This window comes from Oncorhynchus tshawytscha, linkage group LG22 (genome assembly GCF_018296145.1).
Source record: "Oncorhynchus tshawytscha isolate Ot180627B linkage group LG22, Otsh_v2.0, whole genome shotgun sequence".
NCBI classification, from domain to species: Eukaryota; Metazoa; Chordata; class Actinopteri; order Salmoniformes; family Salmonidae; genus Oncorhynchus; species Oncorhynchus tshawytscha.
In genome coordinates, this window is record NC_056450.1 from 38936683 (window position 1) to 38963118 (window position 26436).

Genomic DNA, 26436 nt, shown 5'->3' on the forward strand with positions numbered 1-26436 from the left:
CAAATTGCTGCAAAGAAACCATCACTAAACAACCCCATAATAAGAAGAGACTTGCTTGGGCCAAGAAACACAAGCAATGGACATTAGACAGGTGGAAATCTGTCCTTTGGTCTGATGAGTCCAAATTTGAGATTTTTGGTTCCAACCGCCGTGAGACGCAGAGTAGGTGAAAGGATGATCTCCGCATGTGTGGTTCCCACCGTGAAGCATGGAGGAGGAGGTGTGATGGTGTGGGGGTGCTTTGCTGGTGACACTGTCTGTGATTTATTTAGAATTCAAGGCACACAACCAGCATGGCTTCCACAGTATTCTGCAGGGATACACCATTCCATCTGGTTGCACAAAGTGGGACTATCATTTGTTTTTCAACAGGACAATGACCCAACACACCTCCAGGCTGTGTAAGGGCTATATGACCAAGAAGGAGAGTGGAGTGCCGCATCAGATGATCTGGCCTCCTCAATCACCCAACCTCAACCCAATTGAGATGGTGTGGGATGTGTTGGACTGCAGTCGAAGGAAAATCTGCCGACAAGTGCTCAGTACATGTGAGAACTTCTTCAAGACTGTTGGAAAAGCATTCCAAGTAAAGCTGGTTGAGAGAATGCCAAGAGTGTGCAAAGCTGTCATCAAGGCAAAGGATGGCTACTTTGAAGAATCTCAAATATAAAATATATTGTTTACTACATGATTCCATATGTGTCATATTTTTGATGTCTTCACTGTTATTCTAGAATGTAGAAAAACAGTTAGAAAAACTAAGAGAAACCCTGGAATGAGTAGGTGTGTCCAAACTTTTGACTGGCACTGTATTTGTGCCAAGACACACTTTTAAATGGATAGTTGTTGGCTCAATGACAGCTAGCATGTCATTGCGCTATCACTAGTAACAATGCACCCCCCTACCCCACCCTAGCTGGCACAGCTAAAAAGGCATAACATCTGTGGGTTTTTTTACCCTTGCCCCCACTGCTGAAACAAATTCTAGGGGAAAGACTGATGCTGTTTTGTTTCTGTTTGGAAAAATAACACCGTCCCTTACAAAGTAATAACCATTAAGCATAAAGTATAATCTTATTAGTGATATAACTAGAAGCAATAGCCTTGTATGTCTATAAATTTCACAATCGAATTTACCAAATCTGACCAAAACAAATCTGATAAACCTTTTTAGACTTCAGCAGAATGTGGCAATGTATGATGTAATCACTTCCGTGTGAGCTATATCTGATCTTCACCTACACAGTGGGCCTAGCAGATCATATAGTCATTAGCCTATAATAAAAACTCTTTACAGGGTATAATCCCAAACTGTGTACAGTATGAATGGATGGTAGACCTATGGACAGATTCAAACATGACGTTGTCAAAAATGCATTGGTGAACACTGACCGAGGGTAGGCCTCAGTAGGCTAGCTCGTTTAATATTATTATACAGTAATAATAACAAAGCCAAATGTTTGTTTCCCCCTTTATCTAAACTGTTGCATGTTTAAGCAATAAGGCCCGAGGAGGCGTGGTATATTGGCCAATATACCACGGCTAATGGCTGTTCTTATGCGTGACGCAACGCATAAGTGCCTGGATCTTAGCCGTGGTATATTGGTCATGTACTATAAACCCCCGAGGCGCCTTATTGCTATTATAAACTGGCTACCAATGTAATTAGAGCAGTAAAAATACATGTTTTGTCATACCCGTGGTATACGGTCTGATATACTGATATACTGTCCACCAATCAGCATTCAGGGCTCAAACCACCCAGTTTATAATATAATTTAAAAACTGGGTGGTTCGAGAACCTGAATGCTGATTGGCTGAAAGCTGTGGTATACCAGGGGTATGCCAAAACATTTATTGTTACTTTTCTAATTAAGTTTGTAACCAGTTTATAATAGCAATATGGTACCTCGGGGGTTTGGTATATGGCTAATGTACCACAGCTAAGGGCTGTATGCAGGCACTCAGAGTTGCATTGTGACAAAGAACAGCCCTTAGCCGTGGTATACTGGCCATATACCACACCTCCTCGGGCCTTATTACTTAATTATAACATGATGGAAGACGCGTGTTCAGAGAAGGTTGACTTCCTTTCGCTATAGTATTCCTATTGGTAAGTGTCTATGCACCTGTTAAACCCGTCCGCCAATCACACGTCCATGTTAATGTACTCCAAGATGGCGACCTCCACCGTTCTGTATTATACGGTATCGGCAATTGCAACAAAAGGACATTATTGACACACGTCAAAACTTTTATTGTTGGTTGCTGCAAAGACAAGCCGGTTTAGTATATCGAATCTGAAACGCTAAAATCTTCTCCAATGCTTTGTACATTTGTAGAACTGCGCGCCGTGTTAGACTGAGGGGATTTGCATTAACCGAGCATGGCCACCGACAACATAATTAATTTCTGGAGGAAAAACGCGAAGGTTCCAGGAAGGTATGTTTCAGTTCTCCCTCTCGTTAATGATGAATAATCTTTCGTGATTTTTAAGATTATAAATGTGTATTCTGATAATGAGTTAACTCTGTATTTTAGTGGGCATAGTAGCGTTGGTTTTGCGTAATTACAGTGTCATTAAATGTTAATAAAAACACATGCTTAACCTTGTTTGATAGATAGCTAGTTTATGAAGCCCTTGTGCGCAGGTTATCATTTTTCGTCATGAATCTTGTTCTGGGGGCCGCTGTGCAGAGTGGTCACTAGCTGGCACAGCCACAAAGTCATACAATCGTATTTTAAACCTAACCACACTGCTAAACCTAATAACTAACCCTAACCTTAAATTAAGTCCAAAAAGCTATTTTCTTGTTTTCATACATTTTTACAGTATAGCCAATTTTGACTTTGCAGCTGTTCTATGGGGGGGAATCGCTCAGTTCTGCCTCCAGGACAAGACTCATGACAATAAACATAAACCTTCCCTTTAGGCAATACGGAAGTGGTGGTCTTTGTTGCACATTGGAGCTCATGAGGTAATCTTCATGCCTTTGTCTTGGCTACCATATGTCCACACAACATGTCAGGTGGTCTGTAATGGGTGAATGTTGACATCTAGGATAAGCAGGAAAGACTGAGAAAATACTTCAGAAACGTCCCCAATACAGTATTACCAAATAGATTGGCATATGGCCTTTCTTGTGGAACCTCTTTATGGCTGGGAAAATTGACAGAAATGGACACAATGTGTCTCATCTCTGGAGGCAGGTGCCAAGGTAATGTGAGTGGTCTCTAAGGATTGGGTGTTGTCTTTGGTGGTTGCCACAATGCAAACACTAGTGCCAAGAACAGGAAGTAACATTGTTCCCAATACCTGACAGAACAAGCTATGTAATAAGCTGTTATGAGATACCAACCAGACAGGGTTATTGCCATTGTACAAATGAATAGTGTACTAAAAGGTTACTAGATCATGTCGATATCCTACAATATCCTCCTAAGACCCAGCTGATGAGCCACTTTACTACAACATGAGCTATTATTGTGTTAAATATAAATAAATAGCATTAAAATGTATTGCCTCATGGTTAAAACTATAATGTTGATATAATGGATGGTCAGTCCTTGAATTTAAGAGTGGGTACATTTCTCCAGCCCCATCCCTCATCTCTCCAGCCCCATCCCTCATCTCTCCAGCCCCATCCCTCATCTCTCCAGCCCCATCCCTCATTTCTCCAGCCCCATCCCTCATCTCTCCAGCCTCATTTCTCCAGCCCCATCCCTCATCTCTCCAGCCTCATTTCTCCAGCCCCATCCCTCATCTCTCCAGCCTCATTTCTCCAGCCCCATCCCTCATCTCTCCAGCCTCATTTCTCCAGCCCCGTCCCTCATCTCTCCAGCCTAATTTCTCCAGCCCCATCCCTCATCTCTCCAGCCTCATTTCTCCAGCCCCATCCCTCATTTCTCCAGCTTCATTTCTCCAGCCCCATCCCTCATCTCTCCAGCCTCATTTCTCCAGCCCCATCCCTCATCTTTCCAGCCTCATTTCTCCAGCCCCATCCCTCATCTCTCCAGCCTCATTTCTCCAGCCCCATCCCTCATCTCTCCAGCCTCATTTCTCCAGCCCCATCCCTCATCTCTCCAGCCTCATTTCTCCAGCCCCATCCCTCATCTCTCCAGCCTCATTTCTCCAGCCCCATCCCTCATCTCTCCAGCCTCATTTCTCCAGCCCCATCCCTCATCTCTCCAGCCTCATTTCTCCAGCCCCATCCCTCATCTCTCCAGCCTCATTCTCCAGCCCCATCCCTCATCTTCTTATCGAAACAGTGAGGCTTTGTTCTTGTTTTAACTGCTGATTGCCGTTTTAAAGACCCAGTAACTTGACTAATTTAGTCATCTACAACAGTAGGGCTATTTCTTCTCCAACCGAGCTTGGTTCACGTCAGAAACACAAAGGGAGACAGACACACGGGGGGCCGTTGGACTGTGTGTTGCAGGTCTCAGGTCTTGTAGCATCATCAAATCGGTGGTGAGTGGATACTCTCCATGGGGTGTCACTAAGGCTGTCGCCTCACGTCACATAATGTGTTACAGCTGTACTCCTACTGTACCATTTTCCAAAACCCGAAGAGAAGAGGTTCATATTTGAGGGGGGATAAGAAAAGATGAAGTCCTCTGTCTGCCCATAGTGGTTGCTCTGGGGAGTCTATGCTTTATGAACCTGGCAAATTCATAATGAGTCCGCTATAATGGCCAACATTGTCAATGAAAACATGAAAAGAGGCCTCAGTGAGCCCACGTGCTCCCAGTGAAGTGCTGCTAGGCCACTGCTCTTTCTCCTCTACAGTATACAGCCAGTTTATGGAGCACAGCATCCTCCCCTTGACCCCAGAATCCACCGCACGTAAGTGCTCTGCATGCAGCCCGCAGGGATTCTTTTTCACCCTTCATTCAGCATTTAATTTTTATTTTATTTCTATTTGTATGCTTACTTTAGATCGTGGATGTTCGTGTCTATATTGCCAGAAGCCCTTGAACATGTGTGGATGAGAATGGCACTGTTGGTTTGATTGTGCCACGTTAACGCTTCCAAACACACCGACAGCATCATTGCATTTTTTTGTTTGTTTGGTACACCAGAATAACATTCATTTCCAATGAAACGCTGCGTTTGCCTTGCAGCGTTGTGCGTTGCAGAGGCAGAGGCAGTTGCAGTGCGAGTTCGGTGTGGTGCACACACACACACACACACACACACACACACACACACACACACACACACACACAATGGATTTATCGAACTTGGGGTGCAGTCAAACTGTCCGCTGTAGACGGTAGCAGGAGGTGAACGTTGGAACTTGTGTTGTAGAAACATCCAGATGATGCTGCGTACTGTTGTGCGTAACGACGCCGTCTGTGTGTTTCGAAGCGTAACACATTGGTCTTTCTTTTTACGCTATTTGTTTTGTTGGCCTTTTTTATGCCATTTGGTCAGCTGTTCCTTTTTATATTGTGTCGTTGTCAATGCATCGTCTTGTCTTTACCATGAGAGTGCTGTAGATACTCAATGGTATCTTCATTGTATCAGTGACACATAGATTACATTTTTTTCCTCCCCCTTTTTCTCTCTGCAGGTTTCCTAAAGACACTCCCAAGGGAAACAATCTCAAGTCTAAAAAAGCATCTAGTTTCCACGAATTTGCCCGTAGCACCAACGACGCCTGGGACATTGACGACGAGGACGATGAGGACTTGTTAGCTCCCATTCACCCCTCATCTCTCCCGTCCACCCTGCACTCCGTGCACCAGGTGCCTCCTCTTCCTTTACAACAACCCAGTGACACCACCAGGGAGCCAGACACGGGGCCTGCAGACCGGCTGGCTCCCCCAACAGCAGAGGGCTGTCTTCAGCAGGAGGAGGACGCAGACGGTGGACAGATCAATGGCAGAGTGGTGGTGAAGTCCAGCAGTGAGGCCCAGCTCAACACCAATACAGGTAATGTGGACACTGGACACTAAAGTCAGGGGTGGGTTGTATTTTAGGAAACATGTCTTTGCATTTAGTGTTCATATCCCATGTGGATGTATTAAAGATACTTCTCATTATCAACTAAAAACTGATATTGTTGATTAGTCTGCTCTCTGCGACTTGTCCCATGATCCTCCACTCTGGGTCTCTTCCTCCACAGTGCGCTCCACCCTGCAGAAGCAACAGTCTCTCCCAGTTCGTCCTATCATCCCGTTAGTCGCCAGAATCTCTGACCAAAATTCCTCGGGGGCCCCAATCATGACAGTGCGAGACAAGAGCCGATTGGACAAATTCAAATACCTTCTGTCCTGTCCTAACACCGACCTTGGTGAGAATAAACTCCACCTTATAGATTGAAATAACTAATACAAGGCCAATGTTGTGTTAATATGCCTACTGTATTCTCATTCTATCTCCTGGTCCTTGTGATCCACAGAGGAGCTCCGGAAGCACAGCTGGTCAGGTATTCCACGAGAAGTGAGGCCCATTACATGGAGGCTCCTCTCTGTAAGTACCATGATGACCTTTGACTTCCTCTCTGTAAGTACCATGATGACCTTTGACTTCCCTCTGTATGTACCATGATGACCTTTGACTTCCTCTCTGTAACTACCTTGATGACCTTTGACTTGCTCTCTGTATGTACCATGATGACCTTTGACTTCCTCTCTGTATGTACCATGATGACCTTTGACTAGGCAGGAGATCACACACAAGGAGTATGATGTTTGACACCCCCCCCCCAATGTGTTTTTGATACACACGGGAAACTGTTGAGCGTGAAAAACCCAGCAGCGTTGTAGTTCTTGACACAAACCGGTGCACCTACTACCATACCCAAAGGCAGTTAATCCTTTTGTGTTGCCCATTCACCCTCTGAATGGCACACAGACACAATCCATGTCTCAAGTCTTATAAATCCTTCTTTAACCCGTCTCCTCCTTTTCATCTACACTGATTGAAGTGGATTTAACAAGAGACATCAATAAACGATCATAGCTTTCACCTGGTCAGTCTGTGTCATGGAAAGAGCAGGTGTTCTTAATGTTTTGTACACTAAGTGTATTATATATGACAACTGCACACATGTTGGGTATTAGTTGTGATATGATCTACATAATCTTGACTGTAGTATTGACCCTTGACTCGTATCACTCTTCTACCCTGTTCCGGGACTGTTCACATCTTCAAGAGAATATCCTCTTTTCTTCTCTTTCATTGTCGTCCTCTCTGTCATGGTAGGGTTACCTCCCAGCCAACATGGAGCGCAGAGACCTGGTGCTGAAGAGGAAGAGAGATGAGTACTTTGGCTTCATTGAACAGTATTACCACTCCAGGACAGACGAAACTTACAAAGACACATATAGACAGGTAATACATGAGTCATCAAAGCACTAAATCCTAACAACCAATGCTACCCACTCTGGTGAGTCAGTGTTTAAGTAGGATATGCCTACTGTAGTGAGTCAGTGTTTAAGTAGGATATGCCTACTGTAGTGAGTCAGTGTTTAAGTAGCCCTGCCTACTGTAGTGAGTCAGTGTTTAAGTAGAATATGCCTACTGTAGTGAGTCAGTGTTTAAGTAGCCCTGCCTACTGTAGTGAGTCAGTGTTTAAGTAGAATATGTCTACTGTAGTGAGTCAGTGTTTAAGTTGAATATGTCTACTGTAGTGAGTCAGTGTTTAAGTAAAATATGCCTACTGTAGTGAGTCAGTGTTTAAGTAGAATATGCCTACTGTAGTGAGTCAGTGTTTAAGTAGCCCTGCCTACTGTAGTGAGTCAGTGTTTAAGTATACCTGTCTACTGTAGTGAGTCAGTGTTTAAGTAGAATATGCCTACTGTAGTGAGTCAGTGTTTAAGTAGCCCTGCCTACTGTAGTGAGTCAGTGTTTAAGTAGCCCTGTCTACTGTAGTGAGTCAGTGTTTAAGTTGAATATGCCTACTGTAGTGAGTCAGTGTTTAAGTTGAATATGTCTACTGTAGTGAGTCAGTGTTTAAGTAAAATATGCCTACTGTAGTGAGTCAGTGTTTAAGTAGAATATGCCTACTGTAGTCAGTCAGTGTTTAAGTAGCCCTGTCTACTGTAGTGAGTCAGTGTTTAAGTAAAATATGCCTACTGTAGTGAGTCAGTGTTTAAGTAGGATAATCCTACTGTAGTGAGTCAGTGTTTAAGTAGAATATGCCTACTGTAGTGAGTCAGTGTTTAAGTAGGATATGCCTACTGTAGTGAGTCAGTGTTTAAGTAGAATATGCCTACTGTAGTGAGTCAGTGTTTAAGTAGAATATGCCTACTGTAGTGAGTCAGTGTTTAAGTAGAATAATCCTACTGTAGTGAGTCAGTGTTTAAGTAGAATAATCCGACTGTAGTGAGTCAGTGTTTAAGTAGAATATGCCTGCTGTAGTGAGTCAGTGTTTAAGTATCCCTGTCTACTGTAGTGAGTCAGTGTTTAAGTAGGATATATCTACTGTAGTGAGTCAGTGTTTAAGTAGCCCTGTCTACTGTAGTGAGTCAGTATTTAAGTAGAATATGCCTACTGTAGTGAGTCAGTGTTTAAGTAGAATATGTCTACTGTAGTGAGTCAGTGTTTAAGTAGCCCTGTCTGTAGTGAGTCAGTATTTAAGTAGAATATGCCTACTGTAGTGAGTCAGTGTTTAAGTAGAATAATCTTACTGTAGTGAGTCAGTGTTTAAGTAGGATAATCCTATTGTAGTGAGTCAGTGTTTAAGTAGAATAATCCTACTATTGTGAGTCAGTGTTTAAGTAGAATAATCCGACTGTAGTGAGTCAGTGTTTAAGTAGAATATGCCTTCTGTAGTGAGTCAGTGTTTAAGTATCCCTGTCTACTGTAGTGAGTCAGTGTTTAAGTAGGATATGCCTACTGTAGTGAGTCAGTGTTTAAGTAGAATATGCCTACTGTAGTGAGTCAGTGTTTAAGTAGCCCTGCCTTCTGTAGTGAGTCAGTGTTTAAGTAGCCCCACCTACTGTAGTGAGTCAGTGTTTAAGTAGCCCTGCCTTCTGTAGTGAGTCAATGTTTAAGTAGCCCCACCTACTGTAGTGAGTCAGTGTTTAAGTAGCCCTACCTACTGTAGTGAGTCAGTGTTTAAGTAGGATTTATCTACTGTAGTGAGTCCTTGTTTAAGTAGCCCTGTCTACTGTAGTGAGTCAGTGTTTAAGTAGCCCTGTCTACTGTAGTGAGTCAGTGTTTAAGTAGAATGTCTACTGTAGTGAGTCAGTGTTTAAGTAGAATATTCCTTCTGTAGTGAGTCAGTGTTTAAGTATCCCTGTCTACTGTAGTGAGTCAGTGTTTAAGTATCCCTGTCTACTGTAGTGAGTCAGTGTTTAAGTAGCCCGTGCTTTGTTTCCACAGATCCACATCGATATTCCAAGGACAAATCCACTAATTCCACTTTTCCAGCAGCCCACTGTGCAAGAGGTGAGCTTCTCTCTCTCAGGTCTTCATACTAGTTGCCTGGCTTGGATGGACAGTCTGCCAATTCCACGTTTTGATATTCTGGAGAGAAGTTTTGTTACAACGTAATAGACATGACATTTCACTTTGGATTGAATCCTGTCCTGTCTGTGCCTTCATGTGTTCAATCAGGTGTTTGAGAGGATCCTCTTCATCTGGGCTATCCGCCATCCAGCCAGCGGCTACGTCCAGGGAATCAATGACTTGGTCACTCCATTCTTTGTTGTCTTCCTCTCCGAATTTGTTGGTAGGTTTGGCTGGAGGATAAGGATTTTTTTGTAGGGTTTGATACATTTTTTGTTAGGGCAAATCAAGTCTGACATTTTAAAGTGGAAATTACAAACTTTAGAAGCTATTTTAACCCACGAATACACTAACAAGTTTGCATTTCCTCCTGTGCAGTAAACAATTCTCAGCAACAAAAGCGATCAAATTAAGATCCTATACCTGTAGAGGAGGATGGGCTCAGTGTAATGGCTGGCATGGAATAAATTGAATGGTATCAAACACATCAAACCTATAGAAACCATGTGTCATTTATTCCATTCCAGCCATTACAATGTGCCTGTCCTCTTATAGCTCTTCCCAAGAGCCTCCTCTGGTGGGTGTCATAGATTTCTGTCCAACCAGATGAGGCTTGTCCATATGAAAGGAAAATGACCTCTGAATCCTCTTGACAGGGTGTCCAATTATCTTGTTTTATATTACATACAGAAGGATTAAAACATACATTTTTCCTGTCTGGTTATTTGTCAGCATTGCAAACCAGTCGGCTTCCCTTAGTGCACATGTCAAACTCAAATATATCTATTTTTTTTATCAAACCACCCGTGGGGCGAATTTAATTGGGTTTGAGTAATACTTTTTCTTTGTATCCCTCCCGGGAAAACGGTCTCAATCGACATTGAAATGACTAAAACCAAATGGAAACTGTAGAAATGATAATGGAGCTACATTTACAGTCTCTTCACTCTGTCCAGATAGATAAGAGTCATCTATAGTCTCTTCTCTCTGTCCAGATAGATAAGAGTCATCTATAGTCTCTTCACTCTGTCCAGATAGATAACAGTCATTTATAGTCTCTAGATAACAGTCATTTATAGTCTCTTCACTCTGTCCAGATAGATAAGAGTCATTTATAGTTTCTTCTCTCTGTCCAGATAGATAAGAGTCATCTATAGTCTCTTCTCTCTGTCCAGATAGATAAGAGTCATTTATAGTTTCTTCTCTCTGTCCAGATAGATAAGAGTCATCTATAGTCTCTTCACTCTGTCCAGATAGATAACAGTCATTTATAGTCTCTTCTCTCTGTCCAGATAGATAAGAGTCATCTATAGTCTCTTCACTCTGTCCAGATAGATAACAGTCATTTATAGTCTCTTCACTCTGTCCAGATAGATAACAGTCATCTATAGTCTCTTCACTCTGTCCAGATAGATAAGAGTCATCTATAGTCTCTTCACTCTGTCCAGATAGATAACAGTCATCTATAGTCTCTTCACTCTGTCCAGATAGATAAGAGTCATTTATAGTCTCTTCTCTCTGTCCAGATAGATAAGAGTCATCTATAGTCTCTTCACTCTGTTAGATAAGAGTCATTTATAGTCTCTTCTCTCTGTCCAGATAGATAAGAGTCATCTATAGTCTCTTCACTCTGTCCAGCTAGATAAGAGTCATCTATAGTCTCTTCACTCTGTCCAGATAGATAAGAGTCATCTATAGTCTCTTCTCTCTGTCCAGATAGATAAGAGTCATTTATAGTTTCTTCTCTCTGTCCAGATAGATAAGAGTCATCTATAGTCTCTTCACTCTGTCCAGATAGATAACAGTCATTTATAGTCTCTAGATAACAGTCATCTATAGTCTCTTCACCCTGTATAGCTTCCTAACAGTCATCTACTGTACAGTCTCTTCACTCTGTCCAGCTAGATAACAGTCATCGAAACGAAAGCTAGGCAGTCAGGGAACATCGAAAATGCCAAAACTCCTCTTTTTTTTGTGCACATTTTTACGTCAAGAAAAAATAATCATCTTTAAGTGCGGGCCCCCAGGACCTCGGTGAAGACCGAATACGGCCCGCAGGGAAATGAGTGACACCCCTGCCTCAGTGAACTGGAAGTAGGGTTGTGTTTCGTTGACCGTGCACTGATCGTTTGGGTTTACATCCACAGAGGAGGATGTGGAGAATTTTGACGTAGCTTCCCTGCCTCTTAACACCCAGAGGAACATTGAGGCAGACAGTTTCTGGTGCATGACCAAGCTGCTGGATGGAATACAGGTCAGTAATGTTAGTCAGTTATTTTTCTGTGTCTGCTCTTATGGTCTTCATTCTGACCCACTGTTGTCTCCAGCAGCAACCCCCCCTCCCCTTTACAATCACAAATAAAATCCTCCTGGTGACGTGTTGTTGATATTGTTGTTTAATCTGTGCAGGACAACTACACTTTTGCTCAGCCAGGGATTCAGAACAATGTGAAAGCTTTGGAAGAATTGGTCAGCAGAATCGATGGTGAGATATGATCTCCTCATGTTGTTACCGCGTATCTGGGGTAAGATCTTACCTTTTAATTCATATGAAAGTAGATCTCCAGTCTCCCATCATTTTCAGATGGCTTCAGGGTCAGTTTTCATCCTCTCTGTGTTTTCTCTACTCGCTGTGTGACTGTGTCCCTTTTCTCTCACAGAGGACATACACAACTACTTTAAGAGGTATGAGGTGGAGTACCTGCAGTTTGCTTTTCGCTGGATGAACAACCTGCTGATGAGAGAGCTGCCTCTACGCTGCACCATACGCCTCTGGGACACCTATCAGGTGACACACACACACACACACACACAAAATCAAATCAAATCAAATGTATTTATTTTATTTATTATTTATAAAGCCCTTCGTACATCAGCTGATATCTCAAAGTGCTGTACAGAAACCCAGCCTAAAACCCCAAACAGCAAGCAATGCAGGTGTAGAAGCACGGTGGCTAGGAAAAACTCCCTGGACACAGATAGATATGTGCATTGAAACCTTTGTGTTTAGTTCTGAATGTCTGAGTGATTTACAGAGATGATCTGTACGTGTTCTACACGTACTGACCTGTCGTGTATCCCTGCAGGCTGAACAAGAGGGCTTCTCCCACTTCCACCTCTACGTCTGTGCTGCTTTCCTGATCGAGTGGCGCAAAGAGATCCTCTCCATGGTCGATTTTCAGGTACAATTAATTCTATCCTTTCTTGAGATTTGTTCGAGTGAACAATACTCGAGTACTTTCTATTTGAAAATGTGTAATTTTTTTTGTATGACCTGACCCCTCCAGTGAAAAGCTCTCATTAAAAACAGATCTGCATATTTCGGTGTTCATGACACTTGCAGATTGTGACTGAGGCCCACCAGAGTTTACACTTCCACCCACCTGGTTCCAAACATGGTATTAATGTCATCAAATGTGTTTTGGCTTTCCAGGGTCTTCTCATGTTACTCCAGAACCTTCCCACAATCCACTGGGGGAATGAGGAAGTGGGCCTTCTCCTGGCTGAAGCGTACAGACTCAAGTACATGTTCGCTGACGCGCCCAATCACTACAGGAGATAGGCTTCTATGCCATGGTGTAAAACAGATTCTGATATACTGTTAGGAGGAATGTACGGTTTCCTTCCTCTCTTTGATATGACTGGCCGACATATAGCTTGCACACAGGTACAGAATCATTTGCTCAAAATAGGAACCTTCAAACCCTATTTCTATTATAGTTTTCTTGCAGGTTCTCTCTGTTTGTTAAGACTTTTATTGGCAAGTTTCATTCCACTGTCTCTGCAGCGTATTATCTCCGAGCCACTGGCTTAGACATCTCAATAGCAGTCTGTTACAATTCATGCGGTAGAGTAGTAGGTTCTGGACAAACAACACAGCTAATCCTCAACTGACTAGGTATCCCCCTTTCCCTTCAACCTTATTCCTATTAACCATAACCTTATGTGAGTTCTGGTATTGGAGCTCTATGCTGTTCTGGTATTGCAGCTCTATGCTGTTCTGGTATTGAAGCTCTATGCTGTTCTGGTATTGGAGCTCTATGCTGTTCTGGTATTGCAGCTCTATGCTGTTCTGGTATTGCAGCTCTATGCTGTTCTGGTATTGAAGCTCTATGCTGTTCTGGTATTGCAGCTCTATGCTGTTCTGGTATTGGAGCTCTATGCTGTTCTGGTATTGCAGCTCTATGCTGTTCTGGTATTGAACTCTATACTGTTCTGGTATTGGAACTCTACACTGTTCTGGTATTGAAGCTCTATACTGTTCTGGTATTGGAACTCTATACTGTTCTGGTATTGGAACTCTATACTGTTCTGGTATTGCAGCTCTATGCTGTTCTGGTATTGGAACTCTACACTGTTCTGGTATTGGAACTCTACACTGTTCTGGTATTGGAACTCTACACTGTTCTGGTATTGGAACTCTACACTGTTCTGGTATTGGAACTCTATACTGTTCTGGTATTGGAACTCTATACTGTTCTGGTATTGGAACTCTACACTGTTCTGGTATTGGAACTCTATACTGTTCTGTTATTGCAGCTCTATGCTGTTCTGGTATTGAACTCTATACTGTTCTGGTATTGGAACTCTACACTGTTCTGGTATTGGAACTCTACACTGTTCTGGTATTAGAACTACACTTTTCTGGTATTGGAACTCTATACTGTTCTGGTATTGGAACTCTATACTGTTCTGTTATTGCAGCTCTATGCTGTTCTGGTATTGAACTCTACTGTTCTGGTATTGAACTCTATACTGTTCTGGTATTGAAGCTCTATGCTGTTCTGGTATTGCAGCTCTATGCTGTTCTGGTATTGAACTCTATACTGTTCTGGTATTGCAGCTCTATGCTGTTCTGGTATTGAACTCTATACTGTTCTGGTATTGGAGCTCTATGCTGTTCTGGTATTGCAGCTCTATGCTGTTCTGGTATTGAACTCTATACTGTTCTGGTATTGAATTCTATACTGTTCTGGTATTGAATTCTATACTGTTCTGGTATTGAAGTCTATACTGTTCTGGTATTAGAGCTCTATGCTGTTCTGGTATTGCAGCTCTATGCTGTTCTGGTATTGGAGCTCTATGCTGTTCTGGTATTGAATTCTATACTGTTCTGGTTTTGAAGTCTATACTGTTCTGGTATTAGAGCTCTATGCTGTTCTGGTATTGCAGCTCTATGCTGTTCTGGTATTGGAGCTCTATGCTGTTCTGGTATTGAATTCTATACTGTTCTGGTTTTGAAGTCTATACTGTTCTGGTATTAGAGCTCTATGCTGTTCTGGTATTGGAGCTCTATGCTGTTCTGGTATTGCACCTCTATGCTGTTCTGGTATTGCAGCTCTATGCTGTTTTGGTATTGGAGCTCTATGCTGTTCTGGTATTGGAGCTCTATGCTGTTTTGGTATTGGAGCTCTATGCTGTTTTGGTATTGGAGCTCTATACTGTTTTGGTATTGGAGCTCTATGCTGTTCTGGTATTGGAGCTCTATACTGTTCTGGTATTAGAGCTCTATGCTGTTCTGGTATTGGAGCTCTATGCTGTTCTGGTATTGGAGCTCTATGCTGTTTTGGTATTGGAGCTCTATACTGTTCTGGTATTGGAGCTCTATACTGTTCTGGTATTGGAGCTCTATGCTGTTCTGGTATTAGAGCTCTATGCTGTTCTGGTATTGGAGCTCTATGCTGTTCTGGTATTGGAGCTCTATGCTGTTCTGGTATTGAATTCTATACTGTTCTGGTTTTGAAGTCTATACTGTTCTGGTATTAGAGCTCTATGCTGTTCTGGTATTGGAGCTCTATGCTGTTCTGGTATTGCACCTCTATGCTGTTCTGGTATTGCAGCTCTTTCCTATACTGCATAAATGAATGATATTTTAATCCAGAGGGGATAAATACTTGACCATCGGTTTATGGTCTTTTAAATTCAAATTCATACTGGCATTAATCAGTATGGGTCGTCTCAGAGGTTTTAACATGTACTTGAAAGAACTCTGAATAGATGATGAATGTTTAAGTGATCATCGTTCAAGTTTCAGAGAATATATTTTGAGTTATTTCGATTTTTATCTTAACAGAGTTTTGTGGTAGAAGCTAGTCCGCATATTTGACCACTTTGTCCCCACTTGTTCCCTTCATGGCTATATTGAGTCCAGTAAAAGGCCAGTCTGAATATCTACTGAACAAATTGTCCAGTGTAGTACAACGTGATACAGGAGGTGTCACAGCTGTTACTAATAGCCACTCTGTAGACCAGAAAAAGGTACTTTATTTCAGGGCTTATCTATAGTGGTGCCATATTGAATCACAAGGCCTCAATGTGAATAGGGTGAGAATGGGGGCCGTGTGTTTTTAGATGGTGTATTATTTTTAACACTTTGAGCTACATTTTCAGTTCATCTGTATCTTAGGTTATGTTTATCTCAACTGATTACTAGCTATTTTGCTTTGTAATTCTCAGGCTTAATTTTTCACATTCAGATTAGTCACACTTTCTTTTTAGATTATTTGAAACTGTGGCACATATGAAAGTTACTAAATTGTTTCAAAATGAAGTTGTCATTTGAAACTGATGAGACCTTCAAGTAATGTACATTTAAGAGTATCTGACACTTTACCAAATGTATATTTTGTATGTTTGCGGTGTCCATAACATGCGCTGAAGATTTTGCATTGTTTATTTCCTCTTTCTGAATATATATATACAAAGCAACCAGTGCAATCTAAATCAACAATCTGCAACACGATGTAATGACCATCCAGGAAGCTCTTCAGAAAGGAGAAAAATGACTGTTGTACTTCCCTGTCTGTTGTTTGCAACAGCATCTACTCTTATTTAGTATGTTTAACTTAAACACTTGTCTGTAAACTTTATTAATATAGAAGTGAAAATTGTGTATATTAAGAATTCAAATGTTAAGATTTGTTTTTCAGTAAATGAATGTGTTTTGACTTGCCTCTGAGGGTTGTCTGATAATGCTGATGTTGATATTCAAAGGCAACTTTTAGTAGCCCTCCCGAGTCCCTACACAGTTACTTGATCTGTTGGAAACTGTGATATCAACACAGCTGTACTTCAAGTCTGTAATGATGCCTTTGTTATAAGCATTTGTAATGCACTTTGACTAGCATAGAAAACTGAAATGTTATCATTTGCCCTGTTTTGTTTGTACAGCATTTGTGTTTCAATTTAAATATTGGGGTTATGTAGTAGCTTACCTGCTGTGACCTCACTTAGGGGACGTAAAGCAGGAATAGTAATTACATTTAAACAATGGAATGTGAATATTTATGTTATTATTTTACCAACCTTCATAACCATTTCTCTGCTAATGGTATGAAAGGTTTGACAATCATTATTTAGATGTTATAATTCTTGTATTGGCATTGAGGTTCAAGTTTGTGAAATTGACATGTGGATATGGCATTGAACAATATGGAGTAAATTTGTTTTGTCAGGTTTTAGTGATGCTATGACAACCTAAAAAAAAAATGTTTTAACTGAAGTTCGGGTTTTTAATCATCAGTACTAGGACAGGGACCTGGTGGTATTAGACCTGTAATGATATGAATTAACTTCATGTGATACTGAGGAAACAGAAGTGCCATAACTTCCGTACCAGTATTATTCTCATTTTGGTTTTCAAGATCATCATGTAGTTCAATTAGGACTTTTCTGCAATTTAAATCATCTAATTTAATCATTCTACTTTTGATTTCTGCATTGTTCCCAGTGGACATTTTACCATGTCTTCTCAATTCAGGGTTTTTGTAGAACAAATTCAGACTCATGTTCGTTGTTGGCATTTTCAAATATATAATGATTACTTTGTGTATTTGAATATTTACCTTTCAGCCTTAAAAGTAGACTATGCTCTGTCCTCACGTGTTTATTTGCTCCCAAAAATGTATGACTTTATTATTTAAATTGAAATCATTCTACATTTGTATTATTCATTCCATGTCCCGTGTTGTTTTAAGGGTCATTCAAAGGTTTCACTGCATTTAGGTTTTAAAAACAAGATGTACAGTAACGTAACCTGAATTCATTGTCTAAAATTCATCTGTAGTCATTCAGTTTTCATTTTCTTATCTTCAAATGCCAAACTATTTGGCCAATAAATGTTTTCAATTCAGTTGAATGCTTCTGTAGTCAATACTGGTTTTAGCCTTAAATGGAGGAAATATTACAGTAATCTGCTGTATATAAATGTTTTGTTTATATTAAACGATTGTTACCCTTTGTTTTGACTGAGTCATGGTGTTGTGCATAAGAGGGGTGGTGGGAGAGGATGCATACCTCACCTCATTGAAATACATGTGATAAACTCAGATGGATGGAGGTAAGTGAGCAGATTTTTTGTTGTTGTTGTTGCATTTAAATGCCCACATTGATTTCCACATAGAGAGCAGAGTTCATTTGAATTGCCATGCTAAATCTGATCATTTACACTTTGCAACACTTTGAATGTACATACTAAATCTGGTGTTTTTTATATAGTCTCTGGATAAATCTAATATTTAAATATTTTACTGTTCACTTCATTCTCTAATCATAAACCATGGGGTTCAACTCTACCATTATTACCAACTTTCCTGAAGCCATTTGTGTTCTTGAATGCCTCATTGGTCGAAAAGAAAGTACCAGAATGCAATGTTTTGTAGTCCTACCAAAGCTCAAAAGTACACAAACAACTTGGCTTCACTTTGGAACACATGGCTACCGTGCTGCACGGAAATGAAAACAACGTTTTGGTATCCAAGTATTTATCTTAAAAAAATAAAAATAAATGACTTCCATTAAACTTGTTGGAAACTGATATGTCGCCAATATTCAGATTTGTTTGACCAAAAAAGGTAGGCTAATTGCGTTGCATGTTTTAACATTCTGCCTTGTTTTAGCTAGCTAGTTAGCCGACTAAACTCCACAATGTCGATGGCTAACAGTAACATTAGGGTGGACGTCACTAAATGTTTAAAAAAAAAAATGTTAAACTACTGATTTGAGCACCCAAAGATCAGCCCGCAATTACGAATAACAATATCGTGTTTAATTGTCGGCTATTCTTTGTGTGCTCAAATCAGTAGTTTAAAAAAATGTGTGTGTGTGTGTGTGTGTGTGTGTGTGTGTATACAAACGTAAAATCGTGGAGTTGAGGTTAATAGCCTAGTTAACACTAGTAGCAATAGCGATTTCCTGCATAATGTTTCATTCGATTTGCTTTATTACCACGTTATCACTGCGCGTAGCCTGTTGTTGTTGTTGCTATACAGGCGGTAAAGCTTTTCAGTCGTTTAGAAATGGGGAAATGCCTACACTCACCTACCACACAGTTCATCATTACATTACACAGAAGTCATTGGACGAAGGCGTTTTGTTAAGAGCCCTGACGCTCCGTCTGAACATTAAAACGCATCGCGGTTTTGGAAACATACGGCCCTTATCTTTCATGGCAGGGAGAAATCTTTTTTTTAACATTTTTTTAAACAACTAAAGGTTAAATTGATAAAACACCATTTTTTTTTATAGGATTCCGACACGGGTTATATTTCCATGTTATATAGCACTTGTTTACAGAAAACGGACTGAAGATAGTGGACTACCTGCGTCTCCGAACACCTGTGTGTTATCAGAATATGTTCTTAACGAATGTGTTACTGACAAATACGGTCGGCTGCAACGGTGGTAAAACAGTGTACAAGTAGTGTGTATTTTACGTTTGTGGAATTATTTTGATAGGATATGAAAGTAGAGGGATTGTGTTTCTAGAGCCGTACCGCAATTGACAATCAATTCACATTTAGATGAAGTATTTGGCTGTTTTGGCATTGAGTACATTTGCCTTTATAACGAAACATGTAATGGTCTTACACTATAAGGAGTAATGTTAGGCTCCTTTAGTCTATCATTGGGCTACCACCCAGCTAGCCACATTTGCAGTGGCTGCTGGGATTCATTTTTTTTAACCTTTTGTCAGTAGCTATACAACAAGTTATTGCTCACTTACACCCTTGAATCATATCTCATTGGAAAGCTTAGATACACATTTCCGGAATGTTCAGGTCAACAGAAATGTAACCTTTGATCTCTAGGGTACATGTCAGAATTACCTGTATAAAAATGGCTTTAAACACAGAAACCCTGATTAAAACTTTTGTTTGACAAGTGGTTCTAACTTCTGAAATGATATATAATGTAACGAACTTTGAAAGCATCAGCTACAATAATGGTTTAAAAATCGCCCATATTGTGACATTTAAAATGGTGGATGCTTAGCCATAGAATTCCATGTAATGGGGCAGCTATATTTTTTAATTTCAACTTGTGACAGAGGCACCAAATTGCGCACACGGCTAGAACAGGGGTTTAAAAAAGGATTTGTACATATCGGGCCATCACAGAATTCACCCATTAACTTCCCCTTAATCCCACAGAATCCTTTTCCCTCCCAATATGGCTGCCAAACAACTCAATTGGGGTCTTATTGGATAATTTCACATGGCGATACCTGCACAAAATATAATAGTATGCACAGAAATATCTTAATGTTCATATAGTGATGTAGAATACACAACATGAGCCAGGTGTGCCAGATTATGTAAAATTGTCAAATTATTCACGGAATTTGTTTTTTCTTTGAGGAATATAAACCATTCCATTGCAATGTACAGTAGTAAAATCCAATGTTGGGCCTGTTGAGGCCAATTACATTACTTTTAGTATTGTAGTAACAGACCAATCTGCTATGCCCCCATAGTAAGAACACATTGTCATTTAGACTAACCATGTGTAATGGTTTGCTGCTCTTACAACCCCCTGAAAACCTATTGGCATTACTGTGGAGTCTTTACATTGTAATGTATGCAGCAAGGTTCTAGTCCTCTGCTTTTTTGGGCACATTCTTACCAGAATTCTGTGAATAATTTAACATCCATATAGACACACAGTGGGGAGAACAAGTATGAGACACTGCCGATTTTGCAGGTTTTCCTACTTACAAAGCATGTAGAGGTCTTATTTTTTTAATCATAGGTACACTTCAACTGTGAGAGACGGAATCTAAAACAAATCCAGAAAAATCACATTGTATGATTTAAGTAATTAATTTGCATTTTATTGCATGACATAAGTATTTGTTACATCAGAAAAGCAGAACTTAATATTTGGTACAGAAACCTTTTTTTGCAATTAGAGATTATACGGTTCCTGTAGTTCTTGACCAGGTTTGCACACACACTGCAGCAGGGATTTTGGCCCACTCCTCCATACAGACCTTCTCCAGGTCCTTCAGGTTTCGGGGCTGTCGCTGTGCAATATGGACTTTCAACTCTCTCCAAAGATGTTCTATTGGGTTCAGGTCTGGAGATTGGCTAGACCACTTCAGGACCTTGAGATGCTTCTTACAGAGCCACTCCTTAGTTGCCTTGGCTGTGTGTTTCGGGTCGTTGTCATGCTGGAAGACCCAGCCACGACCCATCTTCAATGCTCTTACTGAGGGAAGGCGGTTGTTGGCCAAGATCTTGTGATACATGGCCCCATCCATCCTCCCCTCAATACGGTGCAGTCGTCCTGTCCCCTTTACAGAAAAGCATCCCCAAAGAATGATGTTTCCACCTCTATGCTTCACGGTTGGGATGGTATTCTTGGGGTTGTACTCATCCTTCTTCCAAACACAGCGAGTAGAGTTTAGACTAAAAAGCTCCATTTTTGTCTCCCCGGACCACATGACCTCCCATTCCTCCTCTGGATCATCCAGATGGTCATTGGCAAACTTCAGACGGGCCTGGACATGCGCTGGCTTGAGCAGGGGGACCTTGCGTGCGCTGCAGGATTTTAATCCATGAGGGCGTAGTGTGTTACTAATGGTTTTCTTTGAGACTGTGGGCCCAGCTCTCTTCAGGTCATTGACCAGGTCCTGCCGTGTAGTTCTGGGCTGATCCCTCACATTCCTCATGATCATTGATGCCCCACGAGGTGAGATCTTGCATGGCGCCCCAGACCGAGGGTGATTGACCGTCATCTTGAACTTCTTCCATTTTCCAATAAATGCGCCAACAGTTGTTGCCTTCTCACCAAGCTGCTTGCCTATTGTCCTGTAGCCCATCCCAGCCTTGTGCAGGTCTACAATTTTATCCCTGATGTCCTTACACAGCTCTCTGATCTTGGCCATTGTGGAGAGGTTGGAGTCTGTTTGATTGAGTGTGTGGACAGGTGTCTTTTATACAGGTAACGAGTTCAAACAGGTGCAGTTAATACAGGTAATGAGTGGAGAACAGGAAGACTTCTTAAAGAAAAACTAACAGGTCTGTGAGAGACATAATCCTTACTGGTTGGTAGGTGATCAAATACTTATGTCATGCAATAAAATGCAAATGAATTACTTAAAAATCATACAATGTGATTTTCTGGATTTTTGTTTTAGATTCCATCTCTCACAGTTGAAGTGTACCTATGATAAAAAATTACAGACCTCTACATGCTTTGTAAGTAGGAATACACTGACGATTTTGCAGGTTTCAAATACTTGTTCTCCTCACTGTATGGGGCTCCCGAGTGGTGCAGCGGTCCAAGGCACTGCATCTCAGTGGCATCACTACAGACCCTGGTTCGATTCCAGGCTGTATCACAACTGGCCGTGATTGGGAGTCCCATAGGGCGTCGCACAATTTGCACAGCATCGTTAGGGTTTGGCCGGGGTAGGCCGTCATTGTAAATGAGAATTTGTTCTCAACTGACTTGCCTAGTTAAATTTTTTAAAATATGGCACAGCTGGCTCATGTGGTTGTGTATTGTGGTCGCTATGAAAATTTTAAGGTATTTCTGTGCTAACTACAATTATATTTCATACAGGTATCGCCATGTGAAAGCCAATAAGACCCCATTGAGTTATTTGGCAGCCATATTTCATATAATGACATTGTTTGTCATATGGGGAAAATATAAGTGGATGGAGGGATGAAAGAAAGAGATTGACAGCACACGCATTTTCCAACTAAGGGACATAAACCTTGAAAAAAATCCCTATGAGACAACATCGGTCCAAGTGAATCTTACAACCCAAATTTGGGGGTCTGACTCATGGACTATCATTGGTAGCTACGCGTCAAGGGGGAATATACCATTTAGCAAACGCTTTTATCCAGAACCATTTAGTCACACGTACATAGATTTTACGTATAGGTGGTCCCGCGATTTGAACCAACTATCCTGTTGCAATAGCAGCTGAGCTACAGAGAGGGTGACAGATATACAGCCTGTCTCTGCAGCCAACCATTAGTGCTATAAAAAGAGAGACCAGGGAAATGTTTTGTAGGCTATAGCTAAGTTTTCCCTTATCAGGATGATGAAAATGTCTAATAGACTGTCCTCTGTACCTCCCAAATAGGTGCCTTGGTTGAAGATGGATGCAGTTCCCTGCAGTTGGAACACTACAAGAGTTCAGGAGTCGTTTGCTCGGACTAAGCCTGCCTCAGACACTCTAACAAAGCTGGCAAAACTTGTTGCACAAAAGCAAGATAGTCAAAGCCAAAACCAACTACTGCCTGATGTGTGCCCGTGTGTGTGCGCACAGTGCAGCCAGGGATTCTCTGACATGGCTGAGTTATTGCACCACCAGCAGGGAGAACATGCCTTACGTAAGTGTCATTGCTGCCTTTCCTGTGGCAAAGAGTTTTCTCTCCTATCCTCTTTGCAGTTGCACAAGTGCATTCATGATGCTGCTCCTTGTCAGGTCTGTTGTGGTAAAACCCAGCTAGGTGCTCCATGCAGTGCATGCAAGGCTTCAACCTCAGACTCTCAGAGTGTCCGGGATAAGTCCCTTTATCACCAGTCCCACCATCATGATAGCAGATCATATGCCTGTGCTCCGTGTGGTAAAAGCTTTAGCCAAAAGCAATCTCTGCTTCGCCATCAGCAGGCTGGCTGTAGTAAATCTGCCACGCGAACTGCAAAAGTTGTCAGCCCTCCCGCGGACTCTCCCTCGCCTGAATCTGCCATCTTGGACTCCTCTCCCCCTGACTCTCCCCCAACTGATGCCACTAGTGCCCCAGATCCTGACAGGCCAAGTCAATGCCCACTTTGCGCCAAGAGGTTTCGCTCAGGGGCTGGCCTTGCATGCCACCAGCGATCCACCCATCGGAAGGAGTGGATCATCTCCAAGTATCCTCTACTAAAAGGAGGATGCACAAATGGGGTTCATAGATTATCGAAGCAGATGGCTGGGCCACCCCAACCAAAAAGAAGAGGCAGAAAGAGCCAGCTCCTCTCCTGTCGTTCCTGTGACAGGGTCTTCCTAAGCACTGCCAAGCTGTACTTGCACAGACAAGAGTCCCACAGCAGAGAGAAGGATATCAGAAGAGATCCAAGGCCGCTGATTAGCAAGCGGAGGAAAAGAGAGACTTACCCATGTGACGTTTGTGGTAAAGTGTTCTTGCACCATTTGTCACTTAAAGCACACATCAAGAATCATAGTCGAGAACCACCAAGCCATGTTCAGCAGGTTGGGAAAGCAGCCAAGGAGACCAAGTTAGGTGAGAAGACGCCAAAAAAGCCTAAAGGCAACATATCACGGAAGGTGGGAGGAACATTGGTCAAGGCTAGCAGAGGGAGACCAAAGAAAATTCCCATGAAAGAGGAAGAGGGAGAGTTTCCTTGCCCGTCTTGTGCTGAGGTGTTTTCTTTGCAGTCTGCTCTGAAGGAGCATGAGGAGCTGCATCAGCCTACAGGGAGTATGAGACACTGCAGCGTGTGCAGTCAGGGCATGGGTATCTCTAAGAAGCCTGGGGCCAAGCTTCGGAGGGCCTACCATTGTGTTCCCTGCTTGAAGGCTTTTGTAACACTGGACACTTTCTTACAACATTGCCAAGATCACCTCGTTGACAGTGGCGATGAGGAAGGGAGCAATTTATGACCCTGACAGCAAAATGTGAGATGATGTATGCTTCCTTTTTTGTTTTTTTAACAAGCTGTACTGAGTTCCCCAAGAGAATATTATGTGTTTATGTACAGTTAAAAATATGTTTAGACCACTCACCAGAATAGCTGTTTGAATGTAATTCATATCAACATGCGATTCAAGTTGCAACAAAACATTTTTTTTTTGTGTGTGTGCTGTCTGATACCATTCATTTTGTGACTGACCAACAGTGGTACGCTGTGAAAGCAGTACAGAAACAGTCTTACTAGGCCTAAATCCTCTTGATCCTAAATCCTCTTCATTTAGACCTTTTATATTCCTTTACAAATGTTGGATCGGATCCAACCACCCATTTGTCATTATGGTTTAAATTAAATGAATATACGCAATAACTCATTTAGTATTGTTGCTGCAGCAGTTTTTTAAAATCTCAATATCAAATCATTTCTGGTTAACAATACCTTACTGTGTTTTTTGTTTTCAATTTAAATGGAACAAAAATAGCTTCTTAGCAAAGAACAATTTCTCAAGCAAGAATTTAGCTAGGACTGTCTGGAAGTGGTCTGAGTGGGGAGGGGAAAACTGAAAGCTGTTATTGGGATTGAGGTTTGGAACTCTTTCTTATTTGCTATTAATTAATTTACCCCACACAAATTTACTCCATGACAACAAAACAGACATTTCAGGACGTCTTTCCAAACAGCTCTTACACTAAAAGGGCATTATCATAATTTTCAGAATTTCACAGTATTATTCCAACCTCACAGTGTGGAAAGATACACGGAGTATAACAAACACTATGAACTCCTTCCTGATATTGAGATGCCCCCCCCTCTCCTTTTGCCCTCAGAACAGCCTCAATTTGTCAGGCCATGGACTCTACAAGGTGTTGAAAGCGTTCCACAGGGATGCTGTCCCATGATGACTCCAATGCTTCCCACAGTTGTGTCAAGTTGGCTGGATGTCCTTTTGGGTGGTGGGCAATTCTTGATACACACGGGGAAACTGTTGAGCGTGAAAAACCCTGCAGCGTTACAGTTCTTGACACAAACCGGTACGTCTTGTACCTACTACCATTTTGTGACAAATCTATTGGTAAGAGTTGAAAATGCGGTGGAAAAACATTGAACTTTTAGATTTTTTTTATTTGGTACAGGAAAACTTTTTTACGTTTTATTTTTAACTCTTGATGACATTGGACTTGTGTGACACTGATTTAGCATTAATTTACTAATTATTTATCTCTGTCCGTCTGTCTGTGTGTGATGCATACTCATGGAGCCAGTTAAGACAATGTGACGTAATATAACATGGATATTATGCAAAACAAGCAGTGATTGCACCCTTGCTGCTACTGTTGGTTAGAAATTAGTTTACCAGGTTATCCATTTTCTGCAGTTTAGTAAACCAAAAACAGAAGAAAATAAGACTTAAAGGGAGACCTTGAGCTTCAACACTCTCTTAGCTGTTGTGGAAATAGACCCACTATGCTGTTTTACTTTCTGCATCTACGTCATATCGCTGAGTCTACCTTTTTTTTAAAGAAAGTCATGTTTTATTTGGAGAGAAAAAAGGTTTTTAAGTTTCTACTTCTGGAAAGTGCCTTTTGTGTCCCGAGTTAGCAACCTTGTCTTAAGAACCGAGTTAGCAACCTTGTCTTAGAACCGAGTTAGCAACCTTGTCTTAGAACCGAGTTAGCAACCTTGTCTTAGAACCGAGTTAGCAACCTTGTCTTAGAAAATACCTCATTAAAAGTATTCTCCCATGATGTTTTGTGTTGACTCCATTAATCTTGTTACAGAAAACAACACCATTGCTATATTATTAAATTGACACAATACTGTCTATATATACACGATATCCATTACAACATAAGAAAGGATCTTGGGCTTGAAGAGTTGTTCACATGTCTCACTGCCCTGCATTGTAAAATGGGATTTGTTGATTTACGTGGCACGTTTTTACACTGATGCAGATCGTGAAACTACCCTCAATCAATAAATAATTCAGATTTATAGAGAGTGAGAAATGTTATGTGGCAAAGTAAATAGGCACACATTTC

General features: G+C 41.3%; 2 protein-coding genes across 3 annotated transcripts; both read left to right on the plus strand.

Moving 5' to 3' along the window:
• The first annotated feature begins 2125 nt into the window (after positions 1 to 2125).
• tbc1d22b (TBC1 domain family, member 22B) lies at positions 2126 to 17701 on the plus strand. 2 transcript variants are annotated; one of them, XM_024385182.2, is made up of 13 exons: positions 2126 to 2442; positions 4790 to 4846; positions 5577 to 5938; positions 6132 to 6299; positions 6408 to 6478; positions 7214 to 7342; positions 9338 to 9403; positions 9572 to 9686; positions 11611 to 11717; positions 11873 to 11948; positions 12124 to 12251; positions 12550 to 12645; positions 12897 to 17701. In XM_024385182.2, exons 1-13 carry the CDS (start codon positions 2387 to 2389, stop codon positions 13023 to 13025), a joined length of 1560 nt encoding a protein of 519 aa, XP_024240950.1. In that variant the 5' UTR covers positions 2126 to 2386; the 3' UTR covers positions 13026 to 17701. The 2 variants fall into 2 exon arrangements, with proteins under 2 accessions (XP_024240950.1, XP_024240951.1); XM_024385183.2 differs by lacking the exon at positions 4790 to 4846 and having other exon boundaries at positions 2130 to 2442.
• A 452-nt stretch (positions 17702 to 18153) lies between these two features.
• Positions 18154 to 26142, plus strand: LOC112222393 (zinc finger protein 27). Its single transcript, XM_024385184.2, has 2 exons — positions 18154 to 18315; positions 22845 to 26142. Exon 2 carries the CDS (start codon positions 22860 to 22862, stop codon positions 24366 to 24368), a length of 1509 nt encoding a protein of 502 aa, XP_024240952.2. The 5' UTR covers positions 18154 to 18315; positions 22845 to 22859; the 3' UTR covers positions 24369 to 26142.
• Positions 26143 to 26436: the final 294 nt, after the last annotated feature.

Coding starts and splice junctions, on each gene's coding strand:
- tbc1d22b (XM_024385182.2), top strand. CDS start 2,387: ATGGCCACCGACAACATAATTAATTTCTGGAGGAAAAACGCGAAGGTT. Junction 2,443..4,789: donor AACGCGAAGGTTCCAGGAAG/GTATGTTTCAGT, acceptor TCTCCTCTACAG/TATACAGCCAGTTTATGGAG. Junction 9,687..11,610: donor CTTCCTCTCCGAATTTGTTG/GTAGGTTTGGCT, acceptor TTACATCCACAG/AGGAGGATGTGGAGAATTTT.
- LOC112222393 (XM_024385184.2), top strand. CDS start 22,860: ATGGATGCAGTTCCCTGCAGTTGGAACACTACAAGAGTTCAGGAGTCG.